We start from the raw sequence: 27,327 nt of genomic DNA, 5'->3' as shown, positions 1-27,327 counted from the left end.
GGGCTGGCTTACAGGTTCAGAGGTTCAGTCCATTATCATCAAGGTGGGAGCATGGCAGCGTCCAGGCAGGCATAGGATTGGAGGAGCTGAGAGTCCCACCTTTTGTTCAAAAGGCAGCTAGAAGAAGACTCACTTCTAGGCAGCTAGGATGAGGGCCTTAACGCCCACACCCACAGTGACACACCTAGTCCAACAAGGCCACACCTCCCAACAGTGCCAGGGAATCCTGGGCCAAGCATCTACAAACCATCACAGCCACAGCACAAGTGAGGGCTGAAAGCAATGGAAATAAGTGATCATGGGTTAAAGCAACCTTCCATCTATTAAAGGTGATTATTTCAAGACATTTTGTCATAGTGATTGAAAGCTAACTGAAACCCCACTCCCAATATGCACACTGAGACACAGTATGGTATAGCTAAATAGAAGAGTAGCCATAGTCACTCACTTAAAGCAGCTCTCTCAAGTGCCCTGTGCTGTAATTTGAACATAAAATGTCTTCCAAAGGCTCATGTGCTAAGGGCTCGGACTCCACCCTGGGCAGCAGTGGGAGGTGGTGGAACCTTTAAGAGTGGGGTCTAGTGGGAGGAAGAAAGGTCACTGGGGACACGCTCTTCCGGGGATATGAAGACCCTGGCTCCTGGTTACCCTCTTTGCTTCCTGGCCACATATTCCCACCATGAATGCATAACTAAGATGTAAAGGCAACGGACCCAAATAGTCACAGGCTAGAGCAAATCTTTCCTCTTTTTAAAGGCCATTGTCTCGGGTGTTTTGTCACAGTCATGGAAAGCTGCATGGCCCCTCCCTGCCCACGACATGACAAGACTGTACAAGCAGCTGCCCCCGTTAGTCTGTGCTAACTCATTTTTCCTCAGTGTGTAGCTTTATTGTATTTTATTTCTTTTTTCCCATGTATTTATACTTATTTATTTATATTACATCCCTATTGCAGCTACCCTCTCTTCCAGGCCTCCTCTCACACAGCTCCTCCCCAACACCCTCTTCACTAATGAGGAGGACAATGTCCTCCCTGGGTATCACCCAACCCTGGCACCTCAAGTCACAGTAGCACTAGGCCCATCCTCTCCCACTGAGGCGAGACAAGGCAGATGGGTTAGGGGAACAGGATCCACAGGCAGGGAACAGAGTCGGGGGTTTCCATAAGACAACTGTTGCTTAGGCATAGCTGATAATTTGGACAAAGACTGTGAAGATCTAAAAGACCCTTGCTTCTCTAGTCCCTGCCAAGGAATCGCCACTGTGTGACCTCCGCGGGAGCAAGGGGTTTCCTGGTTAGTGAGGGCTGACCTGTGAACCTGCCACTGATTCCTCTGGAGGAAACCTGCCAATGTGGAGGTGCCTGCCGTAGAGACCCCAGGTGCCTGTCTGCGTCCGTCCCGCCAGTTCGTTTTTAAGTGCAGGCAGGACCATCCAGAAAGCCAAAACAGCAGCAGTCCTTTGAACAGGGAGAAGGAAGAATTGCAGCTGGTAACTCAAAGGCCATGAAGAGAACATTAAACTCCCATGAGGGCAGACATCCCAGGACAGGGCTCTGATCTTTATGGTTCGGGGAACCCAGAAAAGAGGTTGGGGGATACTGAAATAGAGATATCTGGAGGAGTTTTGTGGAGCTGAACTGAGTCAAAATAATTCTGTTTTTAAAAAGGAATTATTCTCAGCATTTTGTTACAGTGAGAGCAGGCTACACCCCTCCCCCAATATACCAGACTGTGAGACCAATGTAGTAGAGCTCAATACGGTTTAGTCAGGGGTTGAAGGGCAAGCTTAAGGCCAGACTGAGCAGTGAAGAGACGCAAGTCCTGCAGTAAAAAGTGGAGCGAGGGCTGGGGACATGGCTCAGGGGTAAGGTGCATAGCATGGTGGGGCCCTGGGTTCAGTATCAAGTACTGCAAAGGAATGAGGGGATGGTGGGGGGGGGCAGCTGGAATTCATTTTATTTTCTCTTCCTAACTAAATAATTCTAGTACTATCAAGGTCCAACCAGAAATGAGCAGTGTTTGAAAAAGAAAACAAAACAGCAAAACTGGAAACCGGAAGACGTGCTATGTGTGGCAAAAAGCCTTTGAAAGCAACGTGAACCAAAGTCCCTCACAAAACCCACTGCAGGTGACCTGGGAGGGAAGGGGACACCAGGCACAATCCTTTACTCTACACTCAGGGGACAAAGATTTCCTGGGATCAAAGCCAGAGAGAACAAGGAAGCCAAAGATAATCATCCGACAGTTGGGGAATGCTTGTGACAAGCGAAGACCCTACAATCAGTCACCACTACAGCTAGAGAAGGGATATCTAGGGAGGTGTGCTGTGCAAACCACATCCGCACTCACGGTTTCACAGGGTACACATTCAACCTGAGTAAGAACGCAGGACCAGCCGCTAAGAAGCCTCCATACACATGACGGCGACTCTTAATTATGGGGAACTTTTATCTTCATGAGAGAGGGCCCAATGCGGCTCTACCTACAATCATTACTCGTTGGATGCAGGCACATTTTTCTTAATAAACAAACCCCAGCAGTTTAGTGTTGCCGCTAACGTGAACAGATGGGCCTACTGCCCCGAGTAGCTCTCCCAAAGTGAGCTTCACATGACGGGGATGAGACACATCCCACACCTCCACAGTCCACGCAAAGGCTTGGTCCTCTACCCCTAGAACTGCTGGGGAGAGATGGGCCTTTAAGAGGTAGGGGCTATATAAAGGTGCCCTGGGAACGTGACTCTGATGGGGATACTTCCCCCCTTTGGTTTCCCAGCCATGGTGAGGGAAACAGCTCCCTCTAGATGTAGGGCCACCCTGCCGTAGTCCTAAGGGCCATGGTGCCAGCTGATCGTGGACCATGGTACCCTTTCCTTTATAAAAAATTAATTATCTAAGACATTTTATCACACAAAGCTGAGTAACACAGAGAGTATTGCAATCCAAAGCCTCAGAGAGGGAGGGGTCAGGGTGTGAAAAGGATCTGTCACCTGGTTTAACAGTTTCCCAGGTTGACTCTAGACCAGAGCTTCTCAACCTTCCTGATGCTGCGACCCTTTAATACAGTTCCCCATGTTGCAGGAACCACCAAACTGTAAAATTATTTCATTTTGCTGCTTCATAACTGTAATTTTGCTACTGTTAGGAATCGTTACATAAATATTTGTGGAGATGGGGGTTTGCCAAAGGGGTCGCTACCCACAGTGGCTTAGAGCCACTGCTTGAGACGTTACACTCTGGATATCTTACAAGCTACACCAACATGACAGCTTCCCATTAATGAGATCTGAAACTCTGATGGTCCCATCTGTCCCTTTCCCTCACAGGAGACAGCAGGGATCACCAGGCTCAACTGCCTTTGGCCAATGGATACAGGATCTCGGCACCCTGTCCTAGAAGATGGGATCATATCTGCCATTGGGAAAAAGCGGGAAGTCTCTGCTAAAAGTTCCCTGAGGTTGAGAGATGGGTTCACAAATGTTTGATACTTCTATTTGGAATAAGGGAAAGCTGCTTCCCATTGTGTAAAAATGCTGAGTTTAAAGTCTACATAGGCCTTTGAAACAGGGAGGCCACACCCCTTCTACCTATTGTTGGAACGGTGGTCTGGCAGGCTCATGGAGACCCAATGAGAAGGGTCATCTCTCTTAGTGCCATCAATACGCCTGAGGACGCCTTCTTCCACACAGTGACGAGGACATTGCACATCACTACTTTGGGGAATACACAAAGCTTCCTTACCAGACTTGGTCTCTGGGAGAAGGAGGGTCTCCATGTTTGTCTCACTGTGATTAAAGGAGTCAAAATGTGATGTGGCCAAGGAGGAGGAGGAGGCAGCCCCGCTTTTCCAGGCAGTAAAGCAAGCAGGTCCCTAATGAAGAAGGCAGCCCCCTCCTTAAGCCGGGAAGAAGCTGCAGTCAGAACTGAGACCCTATAAGCAAACCCCACAGAGCCAACATTAGAGGCAACTCCCACGCCTTACCCTGCTCAAAAGGCTTTTGGGACCCAGCCAGAGAAGACAGTGGGAGGGACATCATCATCCATCTCCCCCAGGAGACCTCTTCGTCCAGAGTAAAGGGACTACCCAAGAAGCTACAAAGACACTGAACTCACTTGAAAGCTGTAAGAAAAACACTGGACCCAAAACATTTGCAGAAACCGAAGTTTCCCGGCTCAGTGGGGTGCAGTGCTCTATGGGGAAGGTCTGTGCCCTTCTGGCATACACACTTTCCTTACTCATTTTAACCACATCAAGAAACACCCCCAAGAGATGCCATTTTCTCAGCGAGGACCGTTACCAAAGAGAATGCGAAATGGCCTTGTTTTCCCCGGCAAAATGAAACACTGTTAATGTTTTATTCATACAAAGTGAAAAACCCCTTTCCTTTGCAGCATTACAAATTGAATTTGCTCTTGTAAATTGCTGTTAAGGAAAAAAAAGAGAGAGAGAGAATCAAAGGCAAAGGAAAGTTAAATATATATTGGAAACACAAAAGCTCCTTCTTTCAGGGCATGAAAGCTCAGGGGACCAATGGGAAGAAACAGAACCTTTAGGCTGCAAACTTGTTCCTTATGTACGACTTACTCCAAAAGGGGTCAGGCTCAAAGACACCCCGCCCCTAACTACTGAGACACATGGAGACCCTGACTGCCTAGAGGGAGGCACCCACAGGATGCCATCTAACTTACACTGTGCTCTTTGGTGGGGATGCGAGTGGGGGTGGGGCTGTGAGGAGCTCTTTCTGCCCTGCAGGTGGACTGAACTCATCAGAACTGGCAAGGGTTTCTTACCCTCACCTCCCCGTGATCCTTGAAGCTGGTAGACTCTCCCCTGCATTCCCAGTGCCTTGGAATAGAAGCCATGTAATTAGCTGCATCTGCAAAGTGCATGTTGCTTTAAACAAATCAAGAGTAAACACTCATTAAGCCCTTGCATGTTTCCAGCGTTGTGCCAATTATGGTACACACTGGCTGGCGCATGTGCACGTGTGCCGTGGTCCCTGTCGTATCTTCATTTCTCAGAGGACAGAAGACGAGATGCAAAGAGCTCGCACAGTTCCGCCATTGAGAATCCAAATCACGTTCTCTCACACACACGAAGCGACTGAATTTATTTTAAAGAAATAGACGGAAAACTTGCATCAGTAAGATCTAACCTCAAAAAACACACCACAGGGCTCGGATGCGCCACAGTGGTGACGCACGTGCCCAGCATGCCTGGGTCCTTGTGTCAAGCACCACCACAAACAACACCAAAATAAAAAACACCCAAATGCACGATCCTAGTTGTTCCAGTATGCAATGGTCTCCACTTTGGCTCCTGCTGCGCCGATAAGCACAAGAACAGAAATCGGTAAAGTAAGCGCTCTCTACAAGTAAGCGCTCTCTACCAAGACTATGTATTTTCAAAGAGGACTAATGGCCACCTGAGAGTTCCTTTGAAAAGTAACTCACTGAAGAGAAGGTGAGCAAATGACCGACCGGTGTCTATGAGCCTGCTATCCACTCACACACAGCTGTCAGGACTCCTCACTCTGGATACAAAGCTCGAAGGTGTGCTACGCCCTCAGGAATGTTTGACCCAGTCGGCAGCCAGATGATCTTTCTCACATCTGGCTACAGCATAAACGCTTATTCTTTTGACTGTCAAATACCTAGCCAAAAGCCTTCCTTTCTGGTTTAGGATGTACAACTGGTCAAAAGCAATCAAATACTGTGGTGCTTACATACAGGAGGACTGCAGAAGGCAAGGCAGACCCTCTTCTTATAAAGAACGAGGTGACTCAATTCCAAACGAACAAACAAAAAACTAAACCAACCAGAATGTCTAGGAGAGCATTCCTTTGACACCTGTAATTTTTATGACTTTTATAACATTTTTGTCCATTTCAACAACATGATACTTTAACTGACCTATGAATTGACCCAAGACACCAGAAGATGGCTCTGTACCTTGGGAATTGCTAAACAACTGACTACAACGGAAGCATCAACTGTGTATCAGTGGCCGATTATTCTACCGTGGGGTCCAAGTACGATGTTAGTGATAACAGCTGCTAAGGTTATTAGCTATGACATGAAAATCAGAACGTCAGTTTCCTGTCCCCGTGGAGAATAGAAGATTCAGAGTTCTTCTGGTACCTTGGGTTTTCAGAAGAATTTCACAGAAACACACATGGAATACAATTGCTCAAGTTTTTAAAAACGAATTAGCCAAATCCAAGCCCCTGACCCTTGTTTGACTTAAAAATGGAAGGTTCGGGTTTATGCGTGATCCCTTCAAACAAGCCCTTATGAAGAACCGCCATTAGCGGCATGAGTCTGAAGTAGCTGGGATGCAACCAAGCACACCCCTGATTACAAATGAAATACAGAGAAGAGAGAAATAAAGAGGTGCAGACTGTCTGATTGTTTGGGAACTTGGTAAAATGAGGGAGGAGAAGAATGCAGACCTAAAGGCAGGAGTCAGAGCTGACAAAAGTTTGAAGGACAGAGCTGGGAAGGAAAAAGCCGGGATACCTTGGGTGGCAGGGGAGCAAGGCAGAGACTCCGCTCTAGCCTGCTGCATCTCTAGTCAGCTTCTGAGAAGCCTCGTACTGGGAAGGTACCACGCGGTCACACTTCTTGTGTTAGGCTTCACCAGCCCAAAGCACTCACCGGCCGTTGTCTCGGCCCACACCCCACACTCGGATGCTCACGATGGGCTGGGAGTGTAACACAGAGCGGTCCATGGGGTCCACCAGGCTGAGAGTGTCATTTTCCAGGATCAGGTACATGTCTTTGCCCTGGGAGTCAAGGAGAAAACATGGAGGCCTTACGTCTGATGTGTTCCAGCCAGCTCTTGTCTTTTAACTCTTTACACTTCCGGATCTAGACAAGTTACTAACAAGAATGACCCAGAGAATCTTCCTTTATAACCCCCCCCCCAATACCCTCTGTAGTCCTCCCCATTCTTCATGCCAAGGACCCACTCCCTTCCTTGACCCACAGCCCTGCCCTCGCCTCCACTTTTGCACCCTATGTCCATGGGATGTGGCCAGCAAAGGGTGAGCCTGGCTTTGTAGTACTTCTCCGTACAGACGGCAGCTCGCTTCCCTGGGCTCGATTATTGAATGTTAGGTATTGCATTGGATGTCTGAGGTGCTCAGAACTCTCAGCTGCTCTGTGAGAGCTTAGCTTAGTCTCTAACTAGCGCTGGGGACACTGAGGCTGAGGGCTAAGTACCTGCCCACGATCTGAGGCAGAGCCTGTAGTGGGCACTGCCATAACACTGGGAGGGTTTTCAGCTCTTGCGCTCCAGTTGGGACTTGTGGGGGTCCACGTCCTCATTACCCATATAGAATGGTTCTCTAAGAGCAGGAATGCTAGCTTTACGTCATTTCTCCCGTGCAATCCTCATGTACATTTTAAAGGATCTATTAACCATCCGCTGTACGGCCGGAGGGTGGGCTCTCAAGAAGGCAACCCAGATGCTGTCACACTGAAGGCAGGGAAGCCTGCCTGAGCTGAACCATGAGGTCTCTTGGTGCAGCTCCAATCCCAGTGGGATGGATCGGTCACTCTTGGTACAGAGAATGATGTCAAAGGGTCTTAGAATGACTGAGCTGTGCCAAGGCAGGTAGACATTGTGTCTCTGTTGGAGAGTATTTATGCTGTGTTCAGTGTCTACAGCTTGGATTCAGAATGATTGAGAGCCTTCCCTCAAGAGCAGATGAACCATTTGCAGGTGGCCAAAGCATCCCCACAGAGCCTGAGCGATGGGATTGCCTGCCGCCTCAAACCTATGGCATCTGCAAATGTCTGCCAACCATGTCAGTGTAAACCATGGCGAACGTTCTTGTAAAGCCCCTGCTGAGGATGGGAAAGCATTTTGACGGAGGAGAGCAAAGACTATTAAATTTCTCCTTCAGAGATCACACTTCAGTGTCAGAGTCAGTCCTGGGTGACTGGATGGCCCCCGGGAGAAGTGAGAAGTCTCAACAAGGGTTTTCTTACAACAGAAAACTTTTCTTCCTCCATGCACAGGATCAGTGAGTCTGGCTAGCAATGTATTCTAGCCCCATAGCAAGGCTCTCCCTCAGGACAGACTATACCATGGAGAGGCTGAGAATCTCTTGTCATTCGTGATGTACTGCTGGGAGACATTAGCAGTGGAGTTGCAAACAGTCCAGGCTGAAAGCCAAGTCTCCTACCCACGTTTTGCTTGTGGGACATGTGCTGAGCACTATTTAAGGTGCTCTTGATGTGTCACAGGACGCCCTGTGTGTCTGCAGGTCAGAGTTTGAGTATGGCTTTCCCTGTCTGATGTATTCTTAATGTGATAAGAGATAATTTGGATATTATCTCTTATCATTTTGGTTGTGGGCCTAGCCTTTAATAGCTGAGCCATCTCTCCAGCTCTCAGATATTATCTTAACTAATAGTTTATTAAAAGTGAGACCACACACAGGTACCAGTTCTAAGTCATGTGCAATGACTGTCAGGTTCCAAAGCAAGAATGTAAGGGTCATTAGTCACCTTTTAGTGCAGGAGTGGGAATTACATGTCACTGAGAGCCATGGTTTGTCTCCCCCCAAACTGTTAATAGATGGACATTTCATTGTGCACATGCAAATGGGAAGGCTTCTGAGCTGATGGACCTTGGAGGGTTAGAGGGTTAGAGGGTCAGGGAACACATTCAGCCACTGGTGGCTTTCTTGGGGGTGTGCTTCTGAGTGGCGTGCAGCAGGGTTGGTTACCCATAAGCTACCCTAGTGCTTCATGCTGGCAGTATCTGTCCATTGCCGTTGGTGAACACATCAAGCACACGCTGGGTCTCACAGAGCCCCGGGTTTAACAGAACATGGCAGAACACAGGAAAGGAGCTGCTGCTTTTCCACGGGTGACTCACCTCTCCCCAGATGCCGACTGTGTCCCGGATGTCGTTTTTGCAGTAGGAAAGCTGCCGGATGCAGTTGTTGACAGCAACACTGCTCTTCCCGGGGGCAAGGTCCTCCTCTGCCATCTCTACCCAGCCCAGAGAACGCACAGCAAAACACTGGAAGGCAAGACGTGACTCATTAGCTGGGGGGCGGCCTGTCTCACATTGCTAAGAACTACCCGGCAGCTGCAGGGTCTGCTCGGCACCTTGATTCGTCTCACTGTGGCTGACCACCCAACTCAGCTTTACTGTTGGAGGGTGAAACTGTGAAGATTTGTACTTTTGCTGTTTTGAGAAACATGGGGATGACCTTCTTTGTCTAATAAAAGTTGTGCTTTCAGACTTTATTTCTCCCCCTTGAATAGAGTAGCAGGAACATAATTACAGAGTTAACAGGTGGGTACAAAGTTTTCTAAGTTCTCATGACCTGTGACAAGGCAGATTTCATTCTTTCTCTTCCTTCCTTCCTTCCTTCCTTCCTTCCTTCCTTCCTTCCTTCCTTCTTTCCTTCCTTCCTTCCTTCCTTCCTTCCTTCCTTCCTTCTTTCCTTCTTTCCTTCCTCTTTCCCTCTTTCTTTCTATGGTAAGAAGGGTAACCCCATGAAACCTAGTGTTATTAAGTTCCTAGGCAAAGAAAATAGAAGACAATGGCATTCATGCATAGTCTCCTTCCCTCCTGATGACAATGAAACAGTGGCCACTGCCCAGAGAGGGAAGAAGATGAAGGGCTTTCAGGATAACAAGCAAGGTCTGCAGTCCAACAGAAACATCAGCACCCAATCCTGAAATGCTTGTGGATCACATGGAGCTGTGGGTATCCTTTAAGCACAACTCCCACAGACTCTCTAACATTTAGACGTATTTTATTTATTGTCCCCACCCTCCTGTTAAAAGGTCTAGCGTTCATTGTTTCCCTTTAACCTAAAAAGCATCATATGTTTCTGCAACGGGAGGAGAAAGAGAAACAATAATCCAGCCTCCAACCCTGCAGTCTACAGTGGTGACCCGACCGCCAGAAATGCTGGTGCAGTAGTGGTACACAAGTTATGGGAGCAAACAATTACTGTCTGGCTGGACGTATGGCCCACGCCATGAGATGAAACCCATGCCCAACACTGCATAGGTGGCCGAGAACCTGACACTAGACAGGCCAGGGACCCATGAGAAAATGAAATGCTACTGTTCTGCTAATGTAACACGGCAAGGAAATGACTCCTGAGGACATTCTACTATGCTCACAGACCAGTGCTCTATTCAGCCATCAGAGAAGCTTCCTCCTGCAGTAGGTGGGGCAAGCGCAGAGACCCAGAGTCAGACATTATGCAGAGTGAGAGACCTTGAAACACTACATCCTAACGAGATGTCTCCATCAAAGCCCTCCCCCTGGGCTCCGGGAACTCTGTGAAGAGCAGGAAAGATTTTAAGAGCCAGAGGGGGATGAGGGCACCAAGGCCTTCTAGACATAACAGATTAACTTACGTTTGAACTCAGACTGTGGCAACATGTATGAGGCCTGTACTGGTTTAAGCCAGACTGGAGATGCAGATTACACTTATGGACAGGCCCCATGCCCAGCAGTAGATAGACAACAGAAAATTAACTCAATTTTGAGTTATTTTGAACGTGTTTTGTTTTTTAGTCTTATAATGCTTTGTCTGAACATTTTTTTTATTTTACAGGTTTTGTACTTAACCATTACAGTTTGATTTTGCATCTTTATAAGATCTCTTTCTCTGTGAGGTGTGGTCTGTGTCTATATGGGTTTCTTATGCCTTTTCTTGGGCTTTTAAAAAAATTTTTAGTTTTCTGTTTTATCTTCTCCTATTCAGGTTTGTTTTTATTTTATCCCGTCTTTGTTTTATTATTATTATTTTCATTTTTAAAAAGATGCCTGTTCGCTTTCTAATGATGGAGATTTTGGTAGGTGGGGAGGATCTGGGAGGGGTTGGAGGAGGGGGACCATAACCAGAATATATTGTATAAAAAATCTATCTATCCATTCATGCATGCATCCATCCAACTGTCTATCCATCTGTCTGTCCATCCATCTATCTATCTATCCATTCATGCATGCATGCATGCATCCATCCAACTGTCTATCCGTTTGTCTGTCCATCCATCTATCTATCCATTCAATGCATGCATGCATCCATCCATCCATCCAACTGTCTATCCATCTGTCTGTCCATCCATCTGTCTGTCCATCCATCTAACCATCCATTCTTCATCCACCCATCCACATATAAACCAAAGAAATCAGCTATGTGCTTAACTCCGAGACATGAAACAACATGCGGGAGGGACAGTGCTCTTGACTTCGAGATTCGCTGTTCCCAGATGATCTACATTATGTTCCCTCATCCCTCCCTGCACCCCAAGGTCACTTTGGAGCTACACACCAGTTGGCAAGACCAGGGCCAAGGGGGGGGGGCAAAGGGCCACATTCTTCCTCGAAAGCAAAGAGACTGGCTCTCAAGAAGTTGTCACATTTCTAAATGTAAATTTGAAAATGAAATGAAGACTGATGACAATCTTTCCCAACTCGACCAGCATCAAGTCTGGTCTAACCTTCTCCACTCCAGCACCATGATCAGAGTCCCCGGCCCATGCTGCTAATCATACTTCCTGGATAAACTCAACGGAATGCTAAACGCAGAAGCAACCTATCACGCACACCACTCACAGATGCTCTCAGGCTAGAGGGGAAGGCCGGGGAACACTGCTTGCTGTTAGGCAGTCAGTGTGCGCATGAGCGATGTCTGTTACAAATAAATCCCAGAGAAAAGGCCGTCCTGGAGACTGTAAAAGCTACTCAGCTGCCTCCCTTCTGGGGCACAGCTGTGGCAGAGCCCCTCACAGTTGTTCTCCATGTGTGTGAGCAGCAGGGGAGGCTTCAGGGAAGGGAACATACTTGTCTGCTGGCTGGCCTTTCTCTCGCCTGGCTCTGCTTTCTCAGCCCCCAAACCAAACTCTATTTCTCTGGTTGGCTCGTCAGAAACACCCAGGCACACTCACCAAGCATCCTGATTTATTAAAACCTACTACCTGCTTCTGAGCTCAGAGGCAGCTGAAAAGCCACTATTTCTCCAGGGGGCAGGGAAAGCTTAAACACATCTCCCATTGGTTTCCAACACAAGCCCTTGTTCATAAAATCACTGTCACAACCCACCCTCTGGCCTTGTCCTTTAGAGCGTGTCACTTCCCTCCTGCCTCTCAAAGAAATGACTTTAGGTTTGGATGATATACTGAGCCCACTTTACTTACTTATGCATTCTTACGTACGTGTGTGTGTGTGTGTGTGTGTGTGTGTGTGTGCGCGCGCGCGTGCCCATGCTCACAACACATACGGATATCGCGAGGCCTGGGATTCTTTGGCTTTGGGTACTACTCTTATGTATGTGCAGGCACATGCGTGTACAGGCTGGAGGTAAATGTTGGGTGTCTTCCTCCCTCTTTTTCCACCTTTTTTTCTGAAACAGAATCTCTCATTGAATCTAGAGCTCACCAAATCAGGATGGCTGGCCAATGAACTGGTCCCCAGCTCCTGTCTAACCCAAAGCCCATTCCTTCCTGACTATATCACAGGGTCCCTGTCCAGGCCTTAGCCTCCACATCAGAGGCTAAATTCACTAGGGTTTTGACCAAGATAAATATGTACTGATTGTCACACTCACCACTTTTGAGGGTATAAGGGTCATTAACAATCAGGAAGGTAAAAGAATACTGTCTACCTTTTGTTCCTTGAGTGCAAGAACACATGGGTTTCAACCTAAACTAACTCAGCAAAAAAATTCAAAAGGCATTTTTCTTGGCCTAAAAGAAAAAAAGAATCACCTAAACTACTACAGCACACCCAGAACATGTTTTATCGCATCAATAAACAAACAAAAGCCCAAACTATATCATCACCACCACCACCACCACCACCACCACCATCATCACCACCACCACCATCATCATCATCACCATCATCACCACCACCACCATCATCATCATCATGAATTTATTAAAATCACTGCCTTGCACAGTTACGAAGTTCTTTAGTTTGACTACATTCTGCATAGTCAAAGCAAAATGGTATGGAGGAACTACTGTGCTCTGCCATTGGTGGCTTCAGCCTGGCCCTTTCCAAAAAGAACGTCAGCACTGCACAGTGCTGCCCCCACGTGGCCAGAAAGCTCTAACGCAGTCGTTATGTTCCCTGACCTACCAAATCTAGGAAACAACTTAATTTGGGGGTAGGGGAGACTTGAAAATACTTGTTCAAGCCAGTGGTGGGTCATGCCTTTAATACCAGTACCCAGGAGGCAGACACAGATCTTTGAGGCCAGTCTGGTCTACGGAGTGAGTTCCAGGGTGGCCAGGGTTACACAGAAAAACTGTCTCAAGAAAACAAAAACAAACAAATACAAATAAAATATTTATTCAAATCTCTTGCCTTTTAAAACTTTGAAAAGATGAATTGAATATAAAAAATATCAATATAAACATTGGAATGGCTGCTCATTCCTCTCGAGCAAAGGCAGAGGGTGTGGATGGTATGAGCAGATGGATGTGGATCCCAGCCACGGCTCTGCAGGATGCAGGAAGCCGCTGTGGTAGGCCACTTCAGGCGTCACCTTCTTCATATGTGCAATGGGAGTGATAACATTTCCCACTTTACAGTGCTACAGTGACTGAATAAGCTGACAGTCTGCACACAGCGAGAATCAGTAAACGTTTAATTACGATCATTACTGTCAGTAAATATTCTTTTCTACTAGTGGGTTTTAAGCATTTCCCTAGCTGAATGGATATTAGCATGTGGACACATATGTTGAGAGTGTGTGTGTGTGTGTGTGTGTGTGTGTGTGTGTGCGCGCGCGCGCGTGCGTGTGTATTAGGGCACAGAAAGGAGAGCCCTTGCCCCAGAGTCTCTGAAGGAGCAGCTCTGGGCAGGGCTCAGGAGCCTGCAATTCTAGCAGCTCCCCAGACATTGCTGGTCTGGAGCTGAGGTGCTGAGAATGTCAGCTGTGGAGGGACGGCCCTGTTCTCTATCCAGAGTTACACTGCTCTATGGGCTCTGAGTGTAGATGCCTGGTTCAAACCCCAGGACTGCCACTTGTTGTTCCTGACCTTAGCCTTTCTTTTTCAGTGTATGAGCATGTCACGCGTGTGTGAAGGTCGGAAGTCAACCTTGGGCTATTCCTCAGGAACCATCCACTCTGTTTTGTGAAGCAGCCTCTCTCTACTGGAACCGGGGATCGCTGATGACACTAGGCTGCCAGTGGGCTCCTGGGACCCACTGTCTCTTCTTCAGTGCTGGGAACGGACACATGCACTGCCACCAGGCCCGGCACTGCCACCATATCAGTTTTTCACCTGGGTGCTGCAGTTCGGACTGAGTTCTGTATATAACCACTTTACTGACCGAGCTGTCTCTGAGCCCCATGTTTGTTAATTCTGAGTCCCATCTTGGGAGAAGCGTGTACCTGGGGAGAAAGAACCTCTTCTGAAGGTCTGTGTGGTGGTAAAGAGCAGTTCTAAGCCTGGCTTTATCATGCCACAGTCCGGGGTTTCAGTTTCTCTGGTGTGATCGGCAGGTGGTCTGCCTTTGCAACTCTGAGTTTGCGGGAGAAATGAGAACACGTAAGCCGAGAGAGCTGCCAGGAGATCGCAAAGAAACAAAGCAGTGGCATACCATCTGGCATATTGTGGGGACCCATCCGATGCTCACTTCCCCTCATCTCCAGGCTCCAAAAGATTCCATCTCTCCAGGACTGGTCATTTCTCCCACACCCAGCTAAGTTAGGTCCCTGGCTTCTTTCTTCCTCTGATTAGAGGATGTGACGGAATGCCACAGATCTCCCCTGGACCATGAGGAGCAAGTGAAAGTGAGGCAGCCCACATGGGCAGAAAGAAGACGGTGGCTAATGTCCACAAAGTGTCACCCTGCCTACTACACAGTGAGTCCTCTAACTGCTGGGGTTAAATGACTCTGGTACCAAAATAGATCTTACAAACTAAGGAGACTCAGGCAGACAAGTTAAAAAGTTAAAAGGTTAAATGTTATCAATGAAATCCCGAGACACTCATTTTTAGCAATGGCCATTTTAGCTTAATTACTGCGTAATGACATCCACTGAGCACCAATTAGCTCCTGGAGACCTACGAGGGTGAGTGAGGTTCAGTCCCTACCCTCTTGAGGCTTCTTAAGAGGAGACACACAGTGCGAATCTATCCTGTGGCTCCTTGAGATGAGGGCACACAACGGGCACAAGCTGTGTTGGTTGGGAGCCCATAGAAGGTTTTTGACTCAGAGTGAGTCACAGACAGTGTCCTAAACAGTGTGGTGCTGTGCTGAGCTTGGAAGACAATGGATTCACTCATTCATAAGCATTTTTTTTTAATGCTTACTGCAATGCCAAAAAAGAGGGATGCCTCAATGAACACTCAAACCATCACTCCACTGAGCACTGCTTCAAAATGCTGCAAGGGAGGGCTGAAGAGATGGCTCAACGGTTAAAACATTCGCTGCGATTGCAGAGGACCTGGGTTTGATTCCTAGCAACCACCTAGTGGTTCACAACTACACGTAGCTCTAGTTCCAAGGAGTCCAACACTCCTTTCTGACCTCTGTGGGCAACGCGCGCGCGGGCGCGCGCACACACACACACACACACACACACACACACACACACAGTGCACAGAAATACATACAAGCCCAACACTCATACACATACAAAAATTCTACAAGTCGCACAGCACATTCATTTGGGCTGCCATACCAAGGGGTGTGCAACTTCATCGCTGAGGACAAAAGCATCAACACAACAGCTGTATGGGGATTGGAGCGATGAGCACAGCGGCTTGGGGCCCAAGGAGAATTGCTATGGAAGGAGGCCAGTGTTTGTTCCAGGTCGAATGTGTCAGCGTTAGGGGACACTCCCCACTATCCAGCTGTGCTGATTCTTGCTTTGTGTCCCACCTAGAGATGAGCCATCCTTAAGGCCACATTGCAGGCGGGAAGGAGGGCGATATAGGAGAGGACGTGGCATGCCCTCCTCCACAGAAGGCCACATCACCTGGCTCCGGGCAAGCTCCACGGGTGAATTTGAAGAAGTTCCAAGTCTTCTGACAGCCAGATTGTGTGTCTATCTTGGAAGGAAGGCACGATCCCAGCATTACTTTTTCAAAGGCTCTGGGTATAGCAGGTACTTAGAAAGGGTTCCAAGCAAGTTTGGTAAGAGTTCCCACTGATCAAGATACCAACTCAAGCACATGCACTGAGGGATGCAGTAGGGAGTTTGCATGCCTGTGACCACAGCACTTGAGAGGCAGAGGCAGGAAGATCTGGATTCAAGGCTAATCCAGGCTATATGATACCTTGTCTCAAAACACTGAAGGTGCCTGGCGTGGTGGTGCACACCTCTGATCCCAGCACTTTGTGGGCTGAGGCAGATGGATTTCTGTGAATTTGACGCCAGCCTGGTTTACATAGTGAGTTCTAGGACAGCCAGAACCACATAGTGAGATGGTGCTAAAAAAAAAATCCAAAACAAACAAATAAACAAAACCAAAAAACACCCCCACAGCCACCACCACCAAAACCAAAACAAAACACACACACATACACACACACACACACACAACCAAACCATACCAACAACACAATAACAACAACAAAATATACTGTAGGGAAAACAAAACAAAAAGTCACTAGCCAGTGTCTAAGGAAATAGTTAAGTGGCTCTGCTGAAAAAGAGGCTAGGAATTAGGAGTACACAGGAGAAATGACGCAGGAAGTATGCACTAAGATTGAGTCACACAACCTGTGGGGCCCTGGCTAGAGGTGCAGGTGAGGGGGGTCCAAAAGCCCAGAGCTGAATGCAGTGTTCAATACAAGCCCTGAGACAGTGATTGACACCTCAGCCATAGCTCCACACAGGGGCAGGGCTGAGCTGACAGGGGGGTTAAACCATCCTTCTCCTACGCTTGGCAGAAAGGGGACATGTGCAAAGCTTCCGAGTGGAGAAGACTTTAACAGGAGAGAAAGAGGAGGCCGAGGGAGTTGGCAGAGCTTCAGGGATGACGAGTGGTCTACAGGGCAGGGGACATAGATCCAAGCTTGTATTGCTAGATCCCAAGAGTATGGTTATCCTGATTCCTGCCCTAGTCACACAGATCAGCCCTCTGGAGACTTCAACCCATAAGGCTGAAGTCAGGTGGAAAGGAGTGTATATGTATGAATATGAAGATCTTTTAAAATATCAAGCTCACAGGTTGGGCATTTAGCATTTAGCTCAGTGGTAGAGCGCTTGCCTAGCAAGCACAAGGCCCTGGGTTCGGTCCCCAGCTCCTAAAAAAAGAAAAGAAAAAAAAATATCAAGCTCAAAGAGGGCCAGAACAATGTCCATCTAAAGTATATTCCTTCTATTTGATCTCTGTCCTGTGATCCTTTCTCAAGAGTTAAGAAGATGGGTGTGGGGGTGGGGATAGAATCATCCTCTGGCTGGTCATGGTAATGACCTGTAATCCCAGCACTTGACTCAGGGGGATTACGAGTCCAAGATCAGCCTGAGCTACACAGTGACTCCTTGTCTCCTTGTCTTAACAACACAACACAACCAACCAGCACTTGGCTTTGCTTTTCATACCATTACTGCGAGACTGCAGCAGCTCTGGCTTCTATTCTGAGCCAGATCCTTTGATGGTCCAGTAAACAAAAGGCCTTAACACAACACAACCTTCACAACACTGCCTGAAAAGGCACTGGCAGTTCAAGTTCAAATACCCTGGTGGGATGTGGCTTCCGTGGTTGGGATGTCATTAGCCAAAAGCAATTGCTCTAGGCAGGAATGAGGGCAGAACACTGTTTCTAGGACATGCTCATAAATGAAATCATGCTTTGTTACTATTTGGAAACAGCAAAATGCTTTCCAACTCTGGGATGTCGTGGGTTCTGTGGAGACAGGTGTCTGGGGACTCCCTTGAGTGGAGTTTGACCCACTTTCCCTCTCGAAGGAAAAAGCCATTGACCTGGTGAATTATTCAGTCACCATGGCAGTGACCTTGGCCAGGGAGGCCCCAGAACACATTTAGCCCCAGCCGCAGCAAATGTCTCGGCTTGCCTCTGCAGACTGTCTGCAACGTTCAGAGCATTCAGGCGGAAAACACGACTCAGGGGCCCTCTGGGACACTGGGCCCACTAGTGCCGTTTATTTAAGATTTCCTCTTCCTGTTTCTCAGAGCAAGACAACCCTATTGTGAAAGTTTGTGCTACACTCATATTTGCAAGGCCCATCTATTAACGTCATGCTCATGGAGCATTTATACTGTGCTGTTGATGTGTTTATGCCATGCTGCTTGGTAAGGGGTAACACACAATGGAAATATGTCCAGTCTCCATCCTCTAGCCTGCCTGCTCACCCACACTAGTATTAATGATGGTATTATTGGGAAGGCAGTTCCTAGTCTGGGTCTGCTCTGCCTATACCATTGGAAGGCCTAGCTCTCCGTAACTGTTGCTAAGCTGTTGAGTGGGCTGAACATCAGGAACAAGTCCTAGAAATCTAAGAGAACAAGCCAGAATGCCAACCTGTTAATTTACACAGAGACATCCAGGTGCCACTTTGGCGTAATACCAGCAGAGGCGGATGAGAAAGTCTGCACTCTGGTTTCTGATCGCTGTCTCACAGCAAGGTGAATAACAGGTGCATGCCGAGGTGCCTGTGCCAGCATCTCAACAGCCAGGACCTGGGAGATTCTCCCCCGGTGCCAGAGGCAGGCCTCTGGGCTATGACGTGGTATTGTATTAGACTTGCCTGTCCAGGAACCAGCCTGGAATTGGACTCTATTTTTAATCAACAGAAAATTTGAAGAGGTATGCTTAACTTAGATATGGAGCGTACTGTTTCAAAAAAGTTCATGGAATGGACTGTGTGTGTGTGTGTGTGTGTGTGTGTGTGTGTGTGTGTGTGTGTGTGTGCATAAACTTGCAGGTATATTACAATGTTCATCATCTTATTGGCAGAGATAGCTTATTTGAGGCTTAGTCTGTGCCACTCACAGATCACAGACCAAGTTTATAACACGCAGCAAACTATGCTCTTACACCGTCAACTCAGTTGCTGTATTTCTTGTTTTCTGAATGAGAGGCGGAGGCACAGCACACATAGCCGATCTGTCTAAGCTTACACAGTGAGCAAGCAGCAGCACTTCAACTCTCGTGGGGTGTGCAGCGTCATGATCTGGATATGACCGGACAGGAAACCGGCACCGTGAAACTGAATGAGGGACACCACAATGAATAGAAGTAGCCCAAGAGCAGCACTAATTCTCCCATTCTGGGCTTGGTATTTGCTGCTCTGGAGAGAGGAATGTCCACCCCTACAGATCTCTGGATGCCCAGAGCCCAGGGAAGCACCAGGGGCATGCAGTGCAGTCAATAGGTACTGCTGAGTATGGAGGACCCTCAGGCTTCATCTAAGACTCACAGAAGGATCATGGCGAGAATGAGTAGACCTGGCTGGGGGTCGGGACATCTACTCTCTGCATGTTCCCTCTCTGTGTTCATCACCCTTCATTTCCTGCTTGCATCACCACAGGGCAGCCATTGCCCCTGCAAGTGCTGCTGAGGATTAAATTGGTGCGCTCTGAGCAGAGGCCCGGCACTATCCATACACAGGAAGGAAGAACAGCAATGTCCACTGGGCCAACGCTGAAGCCACGACACTCAGATAGAAACCCTAGAGCTCCCTGCTTAATTCCCAGGTGACACAGGACCAGCTCTGTCCTGTGCCTCTGTTCCCAGCACTGACAGAGAGAGACAACAGCAGTCCTTCAGTTCTAAGGAACACTAAGACTCTGAAGACCTGTGCCAAGCACATAAAGTAACTGCAGACGATCTGGGCGCAGGCTCGGTATGCTAGCTTTTATAGCATTAGCTTCAAATGAGCCACACCAGCTGGCATAGAGGTCATCCAAAAGGACTCATTCACCCATAACATAGTTGTAGTCGGGGTTAAGTGTGATGTTCAACTCTAAGTGCCCATATGCCTATCAGAAGGGTGGCTCTCTCTGTGGGCAGTCACTACTTAGTTCCCAACAGCATCCTCATCTGACTCTTCAGAATAGTGGTTCTCAACCTTCCTAATGCTGCGACCTCATGCTGTGATGACCCCCAACCACAAAATTATTTTTGTTGTTACTTTGTTAGAAATCTGCCAAAGAGGTCTCCACCCACAGGTTAAGCGACTGCTTTTGACGAGACATCTGCAATAGCTGGTGGGCTGTAAAAACAGGTCTGGAAATTGGAACTCATAGGGAAGGACCTTGGGACACAACGGCAGAGAGGCATCCTGAGTTCTGCCTGTAACTGGAGTCCTTTAAGTGAGCATCTAGTGGATTCCTGGTCTATGCATTGGGTACTCAAGAGTCCTGCCCTGGGACTGAGCCCCCAAGCACGGCATAGGTCCAATTTCCTCAATGGGAAATGGACACTCACTGTTCTAATGACACTTCCTCTACCTCTCAAGGTCAATACTGACTGGGAAGCTCACGCTGCAAGGCTCCACTTACTGGTAGACACTGAACAAGTTTTGGGAGAGGACAATCTAAACAATTCCTGCCCACCCAAGCCATCTCGGCCAAGTCTGGAACTCAGCAGTGCTTTGTTTAACTTTGTTCACAATGGGAAAGCTTCTCAGAAGGAGAATGTATGTCATTATGGCTCTGAGACAGAGTGGGGTACGAATGTGCAAGAGACTTTTCTTTTTAACAGTAGGGACGATGGCCTCGTGCATGCTAACATCCCCCTACCACTCTGCTATACCCTCGACCCCAAGGAGACTTCTTAAACCCAACAACTGTCGATCTGACTTAGACTAGACAGGTTTACCTATCAAGTCTCCTTAAACAGAGTACCAGTCAGAACTCTTCCCACCCCTACCCCACTGCATCCCAGGGCACAGAAGGACAGCTCCAAGGTACCATGAAGCATCATTGAAAGTCACATTGTAAAACTGACAGCGGAAAGTCTTACAAAAGGGTGGCTGACTGCATCTGCTGCTGGTGATGCTTGAATGCCAGCCCAAGCCAAGGTGTTGGCGATGAATGTCAGAGCTCCTCCTCCTTCCTCACAGCTGCAGTAGGAGCCTGTGTAAGAGGAGGCCAAGAAGCTCACTTCCCAGATTCCTGCTTTTGTTCCTGCAGATGTGCATCAGATCCCTGTGTGCCGGGGAAACTATTCCTACTCTCCATAAGCATGAGCAGTTTTGTTCCCAAAGGAGTCTTGGAAAAGACTGAGGGGCAAGTTCTTGGTTCCGAATGGCTGATTTACACTACAGATTGTGTCTCAGCTGCAGAGCTGAGGAGGCCATTCCCTGAGTAAGCACAGAGTAAACCACAACGTGTGTCAGAGCCCAGCATGTTAAGAGGAATGGTTTGTTTTGCCAGGGAAAGCATGGTGGCCATGTGAGTTCTAAGGGAGATGATGAGACAGAGAAAAGGAACAGAGAGGTCCTGGAACCAAGAAAGATGGGCTGCGTCCATCCTCATCCCCCAGCCTGGGTACGGATGGCATGGCCAGACCTAGGAAACCTGGGATGAGAGGGACACTGCATAGTTCATCTTCAAACGGCAAGTACATTTGCAACACAGAAAAACAAAACAAAAAAAAGACTCCAAGCAAGGCTGTCGTTGATATTTTAGCCCATGTCTTACTCACTCTCCAGGAAGTGTCTGAAGCAATGCACAGCTCCTTCGATCTTCTACCCTGAATCTGCTCGGGCAGGTGATTCCACCACAAATGGTGCCCCCCAGGTGGGGGGGGGGCTTGAATAAAGTCCCTCCTTTGAGCAGCTCAAGTGCAAAGGCCTTCACAATTTCACCAAGAACACTTCACAGGACATGGACCCCATTTTTGAGTTCCTAACGTACTTGCAAGCCCTGAGTTGACACTGTAAGTGAGCCAGCAGTCTGTGGCTTCCCAGCCAAAGTGCAGGAAAGTGATGTTTGGCCTTCTGGGCCCAGCTCTGACACTTTAAACACGTGTCCTCTCCCTGGTCCACCCAGTGCTTTGACCTCTTCCTATGTAAAACAGTCCTCAAAGGGTTTGGGGCAGTAGCTCCATCAACAGCCTCTATTTAGATGGACAAGGACCCAGCTAAGCGCTTAGGTGGGGGGTGAATGGCTATAATCCTAGTGTTTGGGAAGCAGATCCTGGGTTGTGCACTGTTTATCCAGCTTAGCCTTACTGATGCACTTCATTTAACAAGAGACTGTGCTCAAAGAACAAAGGGGAGAGACACTGAGGAAGATACCTGACGTTAAACCCTGACTGCATGCATGCACGTGTACACACACACACACGTACACACATGTGTATACACACACCTGTACACATATACGTACACACATGTATATATATATATATATATATGCATGCCCATCTCGATATATACACATATATGCGTACAAGACACACAGACACTACTACCACCACTCCCCAAGTCAAATGTTCCTAAGCCCAAGAAGACTTAAGGAAGAAAAACATGTGCTAGGCATGTAGTTCAGACAAGGGGTCAATGCCAATGGTGGCTTGTTCAACATTCCTGAATCAGTAATGCATAATAATGCTAATAAGGTGAAACTCATAGAACAAGGCTGTCTAGTGATCTCAACGCAAACATGACCAAACATGACCACAGGCCTGCTCCACTTGCAAGGCTTCTGCACTCACTAATTCGGTGCTGACCATCACTTTGGAGAACATCTCCGTCTTGGAGGATGAGAACAGTCAGTTCATGGGGGAAGCATGTGGGAACATAGTGGGGGGAAAAGCGCAGAGCACTCAACTAGTCTCACGCTTTCTGATATCTGTGAGTGCACGTGTAAGGGAAAGGCATCCTCTGACGAGGCGAGGGGCTGGGAAGCCTAGGTGCTGCTGTGAACGGTGAGCTTCAGCGTGTCATCTGACTTAGTGAAGTCTATTCAGGACTCTTGTGAAGGGAAGAGGGATCTGGGCTGAAGGATCTGTCTGGACGTTTCTAGCTGTACAACGCCTCTCAAGCCTCTTGCCCTACCCCCATCTGCTCTGGGCTCTCAATCACTCTGCGCAGACCCCTCATCCACCAGGCATGGTGGTTTTCTGTCTCCCGATCTCTCCCCTTTCTCCACTGATGCTGTCCAATGCTCCCCTTTCATGGGGCCCTTGATTTCTGAAGCCAACAGGCCCTCTGGGCACTTTGCTTTCCCCACTAGCTAGTCCTTTCATTTAACTGGCTTAGCCTGAACCTGTGAGTTCCGTGGTTGACCCCCTCCCTCAACTGGTGGGTAAGGGACATGAAGGGGTTTGGAGTGCGGCGCACCCTGCCCCTTAGCACACAGCTGAGTGCTGCGAAGATTAAGTGGGTTCATGCACAGGAAGCCGGACTTACAGCAACTCCTGGCCCTCAGTAACTTTTAGCCATCATCAGTGCCTGTCCCAGGACTCATTTCAATTTTCATTATTGCTCTTCAAGGAAGGCTTTGCTGTGCTACTCATCAAAAAACAATTAAGCATCTGTAACTTCTTTAAGAAGGTCTGAAATGAACTCAATGAGTTCACAGCGTATGAAGACCTACAAAGACCTCAATTAAAAGCACGGCTGTTCCCAGCTCCAAGGTGCATTTGTGAGCCATTTAGTCCTCAAAGCTGACTCTGAGCGAGCAACATTCACTCAGGAAAACCACTTAACCACAGCATGGAGCCTTGAACATGGGCTCTGGGGATCCCAGAACCTGACCGTCTCATTTCACAGCTGAGTAAACCTGAGTCCCGAGAGCATTGCCAGGGCAAGAAGTGTGGGTATCTGCTTTGTGAGTGACAGGCGTGGCAGGGCAGTGAGGGGTGGAAGGCTGTCATAAAAGGCGCCCTTATCAGCACCATCCTCCAACCAAGATGCTCGCAGCCTCAGCCCCATCCCATGCCCTAGAAAGATGACGGAGGTCAGCTCAGAACCACAGCATTTTAAGAATTTGCTTTATAAATTAGACATATTGAATTCTGAGTAAGAGTATATGAATTTACAAGTGAAAAGTTTACTGGGCATAGTGTTAATCCCAGCACTCAGAAGACAGAAACAGATGGATCTCTGCGAGTTCAAGGCCAGCCTAGTGAAGCTGAGGTCAGTTGGGATACACAGTGAGACCCTATCTCAATAAATAAATAAACAACTGTGAGACATAAAGGAGATGTCAAAGTTGTAGCTGTATCTATCTCAGGCTTGACCTGCAGACAGACAGGTGGAGGGAAGAGTCTCCATGTGCAGTCCACAAGAAAGAAAGCACAAAGTAGACACTACTGTGAACAGGCTGGTCTGAGAGGTAAGAGTGGGGCTCTTCAGACACTCAGTCGCCTCCCATTTTGTTTACTGGACAGGGTGCTCCCACCTGGTGCTGGCTGAACAGCAACAGGACCCATGGATCCCCCAGATTCTAAGAGGAGCGACTACACATTGGATCACAAAGCCAGGATGGCAATGGGGAGAGAAGGAAGCAGTGAATGGGCAAACTGGCAAAGACTCATAGAGAGCCAAGAGAAGCTCTGTGTGGAGGGGGAGGGTTGGAAAAAAAGGAGGGTGGGCCGTTGAGATGGCTCAATGTGCTGGTTTGAATGAAAGTGACTCCCATAGACTCAAAGGAAGTGGCATTATTGGAGTTGTGGCCTTGTTGGAGGAAGCATGTCACTGGGGGCAGGCTTTGGGGTTTCAGAAACTCAAGCCAGCAACAGTGTCACTCTCTCTTCCATCTGCCTTCTGATCTGGACGTAGAACTCTCAGCAACTTCTCCAGCACCATGTCTTCCTGCACTCCGCCATGTTCCTGCCAAGATGATCATGGACTATGCCTCCGAACTGTAAGCAGCCCCAGTTAAATGCTTTCCTTTGTAAGACTTGCCTTGGTCATGGTGTCTCCTCACAGCAACTGAGATACTCGGCAAGCAAAGACGCTTGATCTATGTTACAGGAGAGAAGCAACTCCTGCAGTCCTCTGGCTGGCACCCACACCAACCACAGGAATACACATAATTAATGTAAGTAAGAAATGTACTTTTCAAAAAAAAAAAAGGTGAACTCTTTATTAGTTTCATAGCCCATATGTCCCCAGGTCATGCTGTGCTGCTGACATTTGAAGAGCTTGTGTATTAGAGTAGCTCCTACTATGTAGTACTGGTTGTAACTTGTTACTACCATGTTGGGGGTGGGAAATCTGCCTGCTGAGTGGGACTGCGGTGGATCTACCCGCTGGTGGCCTTCTCTGACCCTTCTCTCCACTTCTCTGAACTACTACTCAGCACTCACTCAGTGGCTCCCATCCTCAGAGTCTACACTGAGTTAACCTCAGTTATCCTCACAACCTTGTGCTCAGAGACAAACTCAAAGCCCTGTATACTCTTTGCTTGATCGAGGGGCCCATCAAGGGCAAAGAACTTGCCCAAGGTCTCAGATAGGTGACCGGTGGCATCTTCCCATTCTCACTAATTCTCGTCATCATTTACAGCCACCCCTCATGTCAGCGGAGGTCAGGGTCCCCACAGTACTTTGTTAACTGACATATCTTAACCAGGACTTAGGAGCTGCTCACTTTTCTTCCAACCAGAAGTCCAGAGAAAATTCATCAGAAAAGCTGAAACGACACACATCCTTTGAATTGTAAGGAGAGTGGAGGTGGGCGCGTTAAGCCTCCTCAGGGGATTGTGAGATGGTTGCCTATGGTAGGTGAAGGAGTGTGGAGAAAATGACAGCCAGGCTGGCCACCACCACAGGGTTTCAAGTAAGCGGGGTAGGACTACAGGCGAATCTGAGCAGCAGAAATGCTGAACTCAGGGACAACAACAGCCATAACAACCACCACCACTACCACAACAAACACAACAACAACCACCACGACCATCATCATAACAACAACCACAACCACCACAGCCCAGATAAGAGCAAAGACTCTATGGGTGTGGCATAAAACCAGGATGGCGGCTTAGCTCTCCCAGGTAGACTTCCCTGTACCAATGGTGGCAGTTGGGCCAGTATCTGAATCTCGGTTTTGATCTCTCAGCGCTTAGAGCTGTGGTCATCACCTCTCCTTCTTCCCTTATCTCCTTTTCCTTCCTTCCCTCTTCCTCCCCCATCTCTGCAAGGTCTTGTACAACCTAGGCTAGCCTGAGACTTGCAATCCCCCTGCCTCTGTCTCCAAACTGATAGGAGTATACCACCGTGCCCAGCCGACCCACCTCAGCTCCCAAATCACTTTGTGGAGACTATCCACCCCAAGGGAGAGGAAGACAGGATATCCGTAAGCGATAAAAGAGGCCACAGGTGTGTGTCAATGGCTTCAGGATCTCTGCACACATGAACAGGGCAATGTGCCTGGTGCTAGCCGAGTTACCTTGGCACAGGTCTAAGTAAGTGGCCAAAGCAGTCACTTCATCTGGTACCTCATGGGCTGTGGACCATTCCAAAGCACTAGCTATGCTCAGAAAAAAAACCCAGATACACCCAAAATGTTGGCTATGGCACATGAACACACACACAGGTTATACGTGAACATGTGTATACGTGTAAGCTTTTCATTATAAAGTTCAGAGGAGTAGAGCGGTATTCATGCATAATACACCAAAACATGCTCACATGCTAGCTCAGTGCCTCAGTTTCCATGTCTGTTTACCTTTAAGGCTAACATTTTATTAAGTTACAAAAACAAACAAAAAATTGGGGGAAATGTTTTATAAGTGTTTCACTATTTATCACAGCCTGTTTTGTCAGCAGAAAGCATGTTTGACTGCTGTTGGCAGCATTGGGCCAGAGTTGACCACAGTCCCTCGTCTTTGGCAGTTCTTGTCACTCGGATCATTGTCGGTGCTGGGGAAGACTGCAGAGCAAGGAGCGCACAGCCGGGGAATCTCAGCATCACTCATCACATTAGTATTTACATAGAACTTTGATTTTTGGTTTTATAGCTATTATAGAGCTCAGTGGTAGAGCATTTACCCAGCAAAGGCCTGGGTTCAATCCCCAGCACCCCAAATAACAAATCAACAACAATCCTACCCTCAACCCCCCAGTCTAAAGCCACTGTGTGAAGACCAGATCTTCCCCGCCAGGCCTTCGAAGGTTCAGCTCAGTTTTGCACTGGAGGGCCCAGAAAACAAGTGTCTGTGTTTTAATTTGGGTGTCTCTTCCCCACTCCTGCTACACTACTCAGAGACTCTGGATTGATGTCTTTTTAACAAGCGTGCTTCAACGTAAGGGACAGGGAGGGTGATCTATTCTATGTAAAGCGAACAATCCCTCATATACAGGTGCTCTAAATGCAACCAGTCAACTGCTCGCATCACACCAGCAAACAGACAGGACCATTAACAGGCAGGAGACTCGACACATCATCACGGGC

At 48.0% G+C, this 27,327-nt stretch overlaps 1 protein-coding gene across 48 annotated transcripts in view; it reads right to left on the bottom strand.

Annotated features, from left to right (window-relative positions):
• Apbb2 (amyloid beta precursor protein binding family B member 2) overlaps positions 1-27,327 on the bottom strand; it is a 382,955-nt gene that overhangs the window by 58,507 nt on the left and 297,121 nt on the right. For 31 of the 48 annotated variants that reach the window (XM_087583035.1, XM_087583042.1, XM_087583036.1 and 28 more), the window contains 2 exon segments: positions 8,892-9,038; positions 6,659-6,786 (listed from right to left, as the gene is read on the bottom strand). In XM_087583035.1, the coding sequence (XP_087439161.1) occupies positions 6,659-6,786; positions 8,892-9,038 (275 nt within the window). 48 annotated transcript variants of the gene reach the window in all.

Source organism: Rattus norvegicus, chromosome 14 (genome assembly GCF_021556685.1).
Source record: "Rattus norvegicus strain SHRSP/BbbUtx chromosome 14, alternate assembly SHRSP_T2T, whole genome shotgun sequence".
NCBI classification, from domain to species: Eukaryota; Metazoa; Chordata; class Mammalia; order Rodentia; family Muridae; genus Rattus; species Rattus norvegicus.
This window is presented reverse-complemented; position numbering and strand designations above follow the sequence as displayed.